At 35.2% G+C, this 12,041-nt stretch overlaps 1 protein-coding gene across 1 annotated transcript in view; it reads right to left on the bottom strand.

Annotated features, from left to right (window-relative positions):
• Positions 1–5,956: 5,956 nt before the first annotated feature.
• LOC107673620 (gamma-aminobutyric acid receptor subunit gamma-3) overlaps positions 5,957–12,041 on the bottom strand; it is a 90,745-nt gene continuing 84,660 nt past the window's right edge. Inside the window, exons 6-7 of the mRNA XM_016467286.1 lie at positions 10,053–10,258; positions 5,957–6,454 (exon numbers count right to left, since the gene is read on the bottom strand). Of these exons, the coding sequence (XP_016322772.1) occupies positions 6,176–6,454; positions 10,053–10,258 (485 nt within the window). The 3' untranslated portion in view covers positions 5,957–6,175. The remainder of the gene's footprint in view (positions 6,455–10,052; positions 10,259–12,041) is intronic.

Genomic DNA, 12,041 nt, shown 5'->3' with positions numbered 1-12,041 from the left:
TTTTTCCTGGCTGGCCATGTCAGTGAAATATGACTCAAAAATCTTAGACAAGATGTTAAAGGCTGAAATACACTACACGATTTTTCAAATCCGAAAATATTTTAAAACAATAAACTGGTTTGAGAAAAACAGTAAATAATAAACTAAATGAGAGATCTTAATGATGACCTTAATTCCTTTTCTGGGCCTTGAACGTGGTAGTTGCGTTGCTGTCTATGCAGGGCCAAAAAGCTCTAAGATTTCATCAAAAATATCTTAATTTGTGTTCTGAAGATGAACGAAGGTCTTACTGGTTAACACGAGGGACACGAGGGTGACAGAATGACAGAATATTCATTTTTGGGTGCACTATCCCTTTAATCGGGTTGAATATGAAAAGGAAAAATTGAAATCGCATCATATGACCCCTTTAAAAGATTCAACTCAAAGGAATAACACGAGGGTGACAGAATGACAGAATATTCATTTTTGGGTGCACTATCCCTTTAATCGGGCAGATAACATTGAATATGAACAATGGTTATTTTGATACACAGGCACTGAGGCTGTTATTGACAGCTGCTGGAGCAGAAATCAATATGAAATCGACTTGAACATTCTCATACATCAGTCTTACTGGACCATGTACCGTTAATTACATCGTTCTGTGAGATGGTAAAAACAGACGACTGAATGAAAAGTCAAATCTTGCAGCTAGCCAAAGAAACTTGCTCCTACTTACAAAATACCTTTAATTTGTTGTAAATACATTGAACTAAGTCACTTATAAAGTGCAGGTAAGATTGCAGTGATATACAGAAATGGGAAAAAAGAAAACAAAGTTTTATTTCACATCTTCTGATTCACCTCTGCACTTTACAATTCAATTATAAAAAGAACTACATATATGAAAATAGCACGAGAAATAGAAATGAGTTTATAGACAGGCCAAAAACTCACAGAAACCCTCTATTACCAAATCCATATGACAACCCCACTGACAACACTGCACATTGTGAGCACTCACAAACCATAGAAACATGAGAAATACACACCAAATTGTCATTGTAAACACAAAGCCATAATCTACAATGAAAGGTTGTGTGTTCATGTGAAAAAGAGGTGCACAATGTGTGTCTGTGTGACTGGGGCAATAGAGAAAAGTGTTTTTATTATGATTAATATTATTATCACTATCAGTACAGTGGTTATATTTTAAGTCGATTCCCAGAAACAGTACAGGCCACTGACATAAATGTATTCAAAGATTGCTACTAATCTGACTACTTGAAACAAAAGGGTTTCAGACACCTGGAGGAATTATGGTATAATTTACTGTACTGTAATGCACAACCAAATCCCAACAACATTACTGAGAATGATATTAATGAATGATATTAATGGGGGGAGCCATCTTTATAGTACATCAGTGAATGAAATTTCTTTGGCATTCAGCCTTTAACGGTTGACCTGCAGTTTGAAGGTTTTATTAATTCTATGTAAATTCTAAGGATGTAAAAGAAAGTCAAAATAAACAATGACCAGATTTAAACAAAAACCAGATTTATCCGGTCTGCTCAGTGGCTGGACTGTGGGAAGGATGCTATAGAGTACTATAGAGTGTTCAGTGAATGCATGTTAATTATCATTAAGGATAGCATATCCACCCTCTTAAAGGTCACTTGAATGTGTAAATCGTTTTCTCCTTATGACGGAAAAAGCAACAAAAAAACTAAACACTATATTCGTTGCTCTGAAAAGACCCCCTGGCTTGAATGGTGAAGAATGATATCCAGTGACAACAAGTGACCAAATAATCTTGAAATACATCAAGGGCTAATGCACAAGATTTTCTGTTTCCTTCCTCAGAGTACTTCGTCATTGGAATTAATGTCATTATTAGGCCACTATAAAAAGCAGTATAATTGGATTTATTTCCAGCATATGGCTTTAGGTAACTAACACGACTTTTTGGCAGAGTCGGATTTGTCTGATTCCTTGGGAGTGAAGAGCAAAAAACGCTGATGGTTGAACTCGAACGATGGTCAGTTTGAAGCTCTAGCACCACTATAAATGAACAGCTAATAATTATTGTACGTCAAACTGAATTAACAGCTGCAATAACAACATGTTGAAGCACTCACAGACTATCATCAAACAGAATCGCAAAACAGGTCAATAGTGGATTGACACCTTCTAGAAGCCACAACAAAAAAAATCACTATAGCGTCATGAAATGCAAGAGGAGAATCGGCTTGGCAGCAATTCACAGCACATTTCTGGTTAATCAGAACATCATTAACAGACTTCGAGACAATCCTTAAAAAGATTACCTTACAAAGATGCTTGGCACAAACTAAAACGAGTACCTGTAAAAGATGAAATCAAATACAAACGTGACTTCAAAGATGAAAGTTACAGAGAGCCCACACTGACAGGTGGAAAATTATTTGATTGATTAAATGTTGATACCTTCTGTAGGTCAGATGTATTAGAGCTGAAGCTGGTGCCAGAATGGTAGAATCCACAGCACACCACAGTGGTATCAGATGGAAAAATGTTCCATAAAAAAAAATGCTACAATCATTGAGGAAGAAAATAACAATATTGCCTTGATGTGCATCACGCATTAACATATTACCCATGAGACGATAGTGATAATGAAGATCATGACTACAAAATAATTCATCATAGTTCGGAAAAAAAAGAGTTTGAGATTGCCTCAGAATATTTTCAGCTAGTGTGAATCCTTTGGTAATGACTATAATTTGAAGTAGATACCTTATATTAATCCATTTGTCTTTCTCTAATGGATCATCTCACAGTATCTCTGTGCAGGTGACCCTAAGGCAACACAGTAACAACTCTTATTGTGAATTACAGTTCGGTAATGAACACAGTGATTATGTAGGGTGTCTTACTGCAGTGTGCTGAAGATTGTTTGGTAACACTTTACAACAAATTTCAATTCACTAACATGAGAGAATGCATGGCATATCATGAACTAACAGTAAGGTAAGTTAATGTGTTATGAATGAACATCAGTATATTTATAAACTGACATTACAAATGCTGTAAACATGTTATTCATTGTTACTTCAAAGATACCTAATGCATTAACTAATGTTAACCATTTGTAAAGTGTTACTGATTTTTTTGATTGAGTATTACTCTGACACTTCTTTTTATTACTAAACGGATATTTCACTCAAAAAAAAAAAAAAATATATATATAATCTGTCCTCACAGTATCTCTGTGCAGGTGACCCTAAGGCAACACAGTAACAACTCTTATTGTGAATTACAGTTCGGTAATGAACACAGTGATTATGTAGGGTGTCTTACTGCAGTGTGCTGAAGATTGTTTGGTAACACTTTACAACAAATTTCAATTCACTAACATGAGAGAATGCATGGCATATCATGAACTAACAGTAAGGTAAGTTAATGTGTTATGAATGAACATCAGTATATTTATAAACTGACATTACAAATGCTGTAAACATGTTATTCATTGTTACTTCAAAGATACCTAATGCATTAACTAATGTTAACCATTTGTAAAGTGTTACTGATTTTTTTGATTGAGTATTACTCTGACACTTCTTTTTATTACTAAACGGATATTTCACTCAAAAAAAAAAAAAAAATATATATAATCTGTCAGTATCTACTCACCCTCATGTCGTTCCTAACTTGTATGATTTTTCTTATTTTAAAAAGCACTACCGACTTTTATTGTACGAAAAAGTGCAGCCTTGACATTCTTCCATTCCTTTTGTATTCCATAAGTGGGAAATACAATGTACAGTATATGAGTGTGAATAAAGGGTGACAGAGTTTTACTTTTTGAATGAACTATCCTATACAGCAGGGGTCGGCAACCTTTTCGGCATGACATGCCATTTTTAATTTTTCTGGTTAACCACTGTGCCAATACCACCCCCATCCCTCCCCCCTTTTAATGCATTCTGTATTTATACAGTACATACATTTTTTTAAATGATACATTACAAAAAAAAATATTTGATTTTCATGCAAATAGTTTTTAAAGATTTTTTAATAAATTGTTTTAAACTTCTCAAAAGTTTCTTGAATAACAGATATACAGTGTGACCTTACTGAACACCAGTGTGTGTGTGTGACAAAGCCAATGCATTAAAACAGTTTAATCACTGTTCTATATTAATGCGCGCACACACACACCACTCACACACAGAGATCTGAGATCGCGCTGTGCAAAAAGTAACATTCAAGCTCATAAACTTCTTGTCAGCGCTGCCACGTGACTTTTATTAATCGATACTGAATCGCTACATTATATTTCTCAGCAAGGAGGGGGGTAAAATTGCTGTTTTTGAAGTAACTAAACTCAGTTTCATTGTTTGTAGAGAGACGCAGACGCAGAAAATTCACACATCTCTCTCTCTCTCTCAAAATGGCCATATTTGAGAAAAAAAATGTGAGAAAATTTGAGTAGTTTGCATCACTGGGTATAGTCGGTCATTTAACATTTCTATCGTAAAACAGTTGACTAATATTAATGATTTGCAGCTTCATCTTACCTAGCTCTCCATCAACGTTAAACTGAGGCTTCGCGCTCTGCTTCTGTGAACAGTAAACCCCGGTTACTTTGATTTGATTGACCATCTCAGTCATTTTGACATTGACGAGCGCTGTTAGACCACTGAGGCTTTGATCTGAAGCGCCTAGTAGCGCAGTAGTGCAGTGGTCGCGCGCGCATCCGTAGACTAGCGCAAGTTAATTCTCACACTTTAATAGTATTTATAGCTCCTAACAGGCTGTGTGACTATGAGAAGTTATTACCTCAAAATGTACGTCAGTATAGATGGCTCATGCAGTTTTCCCTATTGCTGGCGTGCCAGCAATTATCCATCTGCGTGCCACTGTTGGCACGTGTGCCATTGGTTGCCGACCCCTGCTATACAGTATATGCAGTGATACCCAGCCTGCACGTGTTAAATGTATTGCCATATCATAGGATGGGGCTGTAGATACCAGTCCAAAATCATACAATTTGTAAATAATACAAATGTTTTCATGATTATCCAGAGATACTCACTTTCCTTTGGTGTAGACATGGACAGCAACTATTGTGCCAACTCAGGCTGGACTGAAGGGTGAGAATCTATGGAACTTAAGATCCATTCTATACATGCACTTTTTAACTAATAGATTGATGCTGATAGATTTTAGACATTTCAAAATAAAATAGTATCTACTATATAATATATATTGATTTAATCTTTAATTAACCTCTCTTTTGTGTGGAAAATAATATGCAATACAAATCTAGAAATATAGGCAAACATTTGCAGTCTACATACTAATTAATATTCCAAATATTTCAAAATGGATCTACTCTCTTGTCATTATTGTGCTGATTCAGGGTAGAGCTTAATACTATCATATAACATGCAGTGACAATGGGTTTAGATGTGTTGAATGTATCAAGATAATGAATGACTATAACTAAAGCTCGAATAAACTCCAAAAGAAAACCATCAGCAGTCAGTCAAGACCAGATGATGCTCCTGCCATCATTTCTAAGATTTCTCTGCCTGATGGCTTCTCCTCCAGTGGAAGGCACTATAGATGGCTCTGAAAGCTACGCTTACATGAAAGCCGCTCTGGTTTTGACTGATAGCTAGATGACAGGTTTCCATTCAAGTGAATGATCTACCAGGATTGTAAGAGACACCAAAAGTCAGAGGGTCACATGCTATGCAAGGCATTTTTTTTCTCACGCTGTCTTGGCCTAAGGATTTTTCACACCTTGACTTCTTACAGCTGCTCTCTCACCCATAAAAAGACGAGATTGTGTGAGAGGAACGTTGTGAATCTTTTTTTCCCTGGTACCTGAAGAACAAAAGGCAAAGGTCTCTGTCAGAGAATTGCAACCACTTAAAAGAGCTTGTAGCAATATCCTTCTTGACCATATAAAAACAGCCTGGTTTTAAGGGTTTTGATGTATCTGCTGTAGCTTTCGGTTCCTGTAGCATTGTCTCATTTTTCAATTTCATCTTCTACTGGAGAAGTCCCAGCTCAACTCTGATAACCGGTATCCACTTTTATTTTTACCCTACCTTGAAAAGTCCTGGTTCAGTCTGTTCTTCGTGTCTGCTCTGACAGAACCAAAAGTCAAGTTCTTTGTGTCGTGAGGTGTGTGGGACCGCTAAAGATACAAGTAGCCTACCCAGTAGACAACATTGAACAATAGGAAAGAGGTGGGAAAGAAGACACGAGAGTATGCATCAAGTTCCAAAATGTCTATATGCACACGGCCCTTTCGCCACGCTCCATCTTTGCACTCTTCGTAGCAGCAGAAGAAACTCTGGCAGTCTTTTCCATCCAAGCACTCATAAACACAGGCATCATCAAACTCCTGCCAGTAAATGGAGTTGTTGAGCGTGATAATTGTGGGAGGAGGACCCACATCCAGTACTGAGTAGTTCTGTTGGACAAAAACAACATCCTTTTAGAATTTTAAGGGCTCTTGTTTTGCAGTATGCATCCAAAAAAAAACTTATTTTGAGTGAATGGAAATCATCACTGGAGTCCTAAATTTGGATGAGTTTTGCATGTACTGTATACAAAATTTCACCCAAAAGAACAACATGTTTGGCTGAAGTGCATCTAATCTATGCCGTGAGCAAAACAAATCCTTCAGAGTGGGCTGTCAATCAAAACATAAGATCATGGTGGCTTCTAAGAGATTCCCACTCACTTGAACTAACAGCGTTCTCTCCGGTGGGCAAGTCAAGTGCAGCATCGATCTCTCATGGGCAGGTACGATGACCTTAAAATCTGAGCATGGTTGTCTAAATCCTTCCTCTAAACCCTTCTAGACCACACACCGAAAACTCTCCAGCAGTTTCCTGCCACTTATTCCCTGTTATTCATCTCATAATTGTGACATAACTAGCAAAGCATGGTAATTACAGCACTGAAAGATAATCTATGTGAGATCACCTATAGGGTAATATTTGTTTTGTGTAAAATTGCTATGGTAATTATCTGTGCTTCTCAGCAGAGATAAGATCTAATCAAAATGAGTGATCGGCGAGCGAGTGGGAAAATTTCACCTGCGGAGACTGCCACCGGAGAAACACAATGAATAAAAAGTAAGATGTGCTTGCTCAACCATAATTTAGCATCACATAACATATATAAACACATAGACAAAGACTTACAACGTCAGCCTAATGAAATCATATTTCCATACCATACCATCTGGAGAGATTGCCTATATCAAACACATGCGAAAAGGGACTTCTGTCTGCATAAACAGGATAGTAATAACACATCACTATATTGTTATGAAAGTATAACAACGATAGATTCTGCCTATCAATTCACACTGAATAGATATTTCATGTATTTGAAAGGGGAAATAACGATTTAATGATTTACCATACATGTCAATACCAGATTACTTGATTCACATTGGTCAATCATGGCCGTATGTATGTATGCATGTATACACACCACTGTTTCCAACATTCATAATAACTGTGATAATATTTCACAATATTACTGTTTGTACTGTATGTTTGATCAAAAGCAGCCTTGGTGCGCATAAGAGATATTTGCACAAGAAACATTTTTTAAATCTTATGGACTCCAAACTTTTGAACAGTACTGTGTGTGTGTGTGTGTGTGTACATATATATATATATATATATATAAAGTGTTCAAAAGTAAAAGTAAATATATAACCTTAAGACCCAGAAAAATATATTAGGAAAATGTTTTGTATTTTTTCATGTCATTACATTATTTAGAACATTGGGATTTTTTAAATGTTTTTTTGAAAATGATATTTCATTTATACAGTATGTTATGCTATGTCCCCGGTAGAGGACACCGGGACTTAATTTGAATAAATAAATAAATAAATAAAAAACATGAATGAACATGCATAGGCAAAAACAATTGATTTTTGTGACATAACTAGCAAAGCATGGTAATTACAGCACTGAAAGATAATCTATGTGAGATCACCTATAGGGTAATATTTGTTTTGTGTAAAATTGCTATGGTAATTATCTGTGCTTCTCAGCAGAGATAAGATCTAATCAAAATGAGTGATCGGCGAGCGAGTGGGAAAATTTCACCTGCGGAGACTGCCACCGGAGAAACACAATGAATAAAAAGTAAGATGTGCTTGCTCAACCATAATTTAGCATCACATAACATATATAAACACATAGACAAAGACTTACAACGTCAGCCTAATGAAATCATATTTCCATACCATACCATCTGGAGAGATTGCCTATATCAAACACATGCGAAAAGGGACTTCTGTCTGCATAAACAGGATAGTAATAACACATCACTATATTGTTATGAAAGTATAACAACGATAGATTCTGCCTATCAATTCACACTGAATAGATATTTCATGTATTTGAAAGGGGAAATAACGATTTAATGATTTACCATACATGTCAATACCAGATTACTTGATTCACATTGGTCAATCATGGCCGTATGTATGTATGCATGTATACACACCACTGTTTCCAACATTCATAATAACTGTGATAATATTTCACAATATTACTGTTTGTACTGTATGTTTGATCAAAAGCAGCCTTGGTGCGCATAAGAGATATTTGCACAAGAAACATTTTTTAAATCTTATGGACTCCAAACTTTTGAACAGTACTGTGTGTGTGTGTGTGTGTGTACATATATATATATATATATATATAAAGTGTTCAAAAGTAAAAGTAAATATATAACCTTAAGACCCAGAAAAATATATTAGGAAAATGTTTTGTATTTTTTCATGTCATTACATTATTTAGAACATTGGGATTTTTTAAATGTTTTTTTGAAAATGATATTTCATTTATACAGTATGTTATGCTATGTCCCCGGTAGAGGACACCGGGACTTAATTTGAATAAATAAATAAATAAATAAAAAACATGAATGAACATGCATAGGCAAAAACAATTGATTTTTTTTAATCACCAATACATTTTTAGGTTTCAGGATTTTTTTATACCAAACTTTGTATAAATATGATTTTCAACTGTTGTAACAGAATGATTTGATATACCATTTTTCTTTATGCAAAATGTGTGTAAAATGGCCATAAATGGGTTTTCCCATTATATACAATGTATCTATAAACTGTATCTAATTTGCATATTAATGTGTTTCTGGGGCAACATGTAATGAAAAAAAATAAAGTGTAATAATGGGAGTAACAATTGACAAGATTTTCACAATAATATATAATATTTCATAGGAATATTGAAATATATTTTCATTCCCTATTCATTTGTTGTGTCTCCCAAAATGCATAATAAACATGTTTTAGTACCGGTGTCCTCAACTGACGACATGTATGAAATCAACGTCCTGTTTCGTAACAAAAAGTCATATTTTGATTTGAGACAACATAACATTTTCCTGAGATGTTGATTTAACAGTTTAAAAAATAGATTTAAATGATAACTACAAAAAATGATCATATTTCCATAAGAGTGTTACATTTGATCACTAAATTAATGTCAGCCATTTTTGAAGAGCAAGGAGAGGAAGTGGTCATGGTGAAACATCCAAACATTTGGTATCTCTGAAAAGCCTTGAATGTGCTCTTTACAGGACATCTGTGGCATGTATAGTCTCAAAGAAATGCACTAAAATATAATGTCCTCATATGAAGACGCAGGGTCTCAGGAGGATACATTTAATAATTACTGCTAAACCCTACTATTGCTACTTTAATGTCTCTTATATTATTACACTTTCTCTTTCATTTCAAGCCAAAGCACATTGATGCTAAATTAAAAATGATTAGCTGAATGTATTAAAAATGGCCTTGGAAACTTGGCCTCAGTATTCATTTGAATATAAAGTCCTCAGTATTAATTTTAATATAAATAATGGACATGAAACCTTTGATAAGATTGCTAGAAACCCAGGAGCCCCCTGTTAGAGCAAGAAAACGAAAGCATCCCTCACATATTGTGTGAACAGGATGCATAGTTTTCTCCTAACTTGAATATGAATATGAAGAATATGGTGCTTACCGATCTTTTCGTCTTGTTGCAGGTTGGTCTGCGACTGCGAGCACTGTAGGAATAATAATTGAGTGTGGCGTACTCCATGAGAGCCGCAAAAACAAACAGGAAACAGACAGTGACGAAAAGGTCCATTGCTGTGACGTATGAGACTCTGGGTAGTGATGTCCTTGCCACCGTGCTGAGCGTTGTCATGGTTAATACTGTTGTTATTCCTGCATAACCAAAAGAGGATATTAGATGGAAAGCCTGGTAACAAGGGAAATGCCTGCTAATGAAAAAAATGAGCTAAATAATCTAAAGTGTATGCTGACATTGTTAGCATGTGTAAAATGTAGTTTGATATCTCTACTGAATACAAAACACTGTTACTTTTTGGCTCTAAGCAAATTATGGGATGCCATTGCGCTGAGCAGACCTGATTAAGTTCCATCTAAGACTCCATTGCTCTGGTTGCAGTAGGACAGGTGTAATACAATAGCTGTGTTCTAAAACCTAGGAAGCTGCCTCACTAGGGTGCCTATCTAGTGCAGTATCCTAACTGAAAAGGAACCGACTTGAAATGCTCTACATAGACAGGATTTTAAAACAGGCAATATGAGAGAAACTAATGCAATACTTTAACCACCACCATAAATCACCACTACAGCAAATTATTAATAGTATTTTTAACTGAAAGAAAAAAACAACACTATTACGTCTTTAATGTTGTTGTTTTTCTTTCAATCTGACACATGTCCAGATGCCCAGGTCATTCTCTTGTATTTAATAGGAACAGAGGCACCTGCAAATTAAAAAAATGCCACCCACACAAACACCTAGAATCTCAGAAGCGTGTAGACATTCTTAGCTCCACTCTTGCATGGTCATTTAGAGTTGCCTCAGAGAACCAGTGACTGTGCTCCTGTTTTGTAAGGGTTTCTATGGAAACAAGCAAGCTTCATCTGTTTCAGACAGAAATTTCGCACTCCATTCCTTTTTCCTTTGCCGTTGCTGGCTACGGTGATTACCTTCACCAGTTAGACTGACTTCCCCTGATACAGTGGCACTTAGTTAAATGACTGCCTGCCTGAGTCAGAAAAGCTTGTGAATGAAATATGCGTTTCAAAATGGCACTCTTTCCCGAACTGCTTGGCTCCATTTTAGCCTCATTAGTTCTCTCGTCTGTTTTTGCGATGGATAAGAATGACATAACAACTCTCTGGATGTTTAAATGACTGTAATGCTGTACTTCCTGTACTTATCAAGGCTGTTGGTTTGGTTGGTTTTTACACTAAATTTGCTCTTCCCCTACTAAATTTCCCTTTTTATCTTTTCCAACTATTCAAAAGTGATGCATTTTAAATATGAAAAAATATGCATATAAAATAACATTTCTGTGAACAGATTTCTGTTTCTAATTATTGGTGTTTTTAAACACTCTATAGAAATTAATTATTATATATTATATGCATATCTGAATAATATTCATTGAAAGAATCCTGAAAAAAGTACAGTTCCCACAAAAAAAAAGTTAAATAACAATATTTTCAATATTCATAATAAGAAATGTTATTGAGCACCAAATTAGCTAATTAGAAAGATTTTTGAAGGATGGACACGTGGAGTAATGGCTGTTGAAAAAGTTTACATTGCTATCATATCACTACTATAACATTGTGTCTTTACTGTCAGTTCTGGCCAACTGAATGCATCTTTGCTGATTATATGCATTAGATATCTTCATGACCCCAAACTTGTTGAACAGTAGTGAATTTTTATTATTATTATTTTTTAATAATAATTCTAATAATTCTAATTCTAATTATTTTCTTTTTGTTAGAATTAGAATTTTATTGAAATGGGTGTCTGTGTGGAAAATACTGATGCACACTCTCAAAAAAAATTCTATGTGGACTGACCTATAAAATTACATTAATTTCTATAACTAAATATAGTCAAGTAGATTGTCATATTAAATAATACACTCTAAAAAATGCTGGGTTGTTTCAACCCAAC

This window comes from Sinocyclocheilus anshuiensis, unplaced genomic scaffold (genome assembly GCF_001515605.1).
Source record: "Sinocyclocheilus anshuiensis isolate Anshui unplaced genomic scaffold, SAMN03320099.WGS_v1.1 scaffold44, whole genome shotgun sequence".
Taxonomy (NCBI): Eukaryota; Metazoa; Chordata; class Actinopteri; order Cypriniformes; family Cyprinidae; genus Sinocyclocheilus; species Sinocyclocheilus anshuiensis.
Note: the sequence above shows the minus strand (reverse complement) of the source record. Positions and strands in the feature narration are given on the sequence as shown.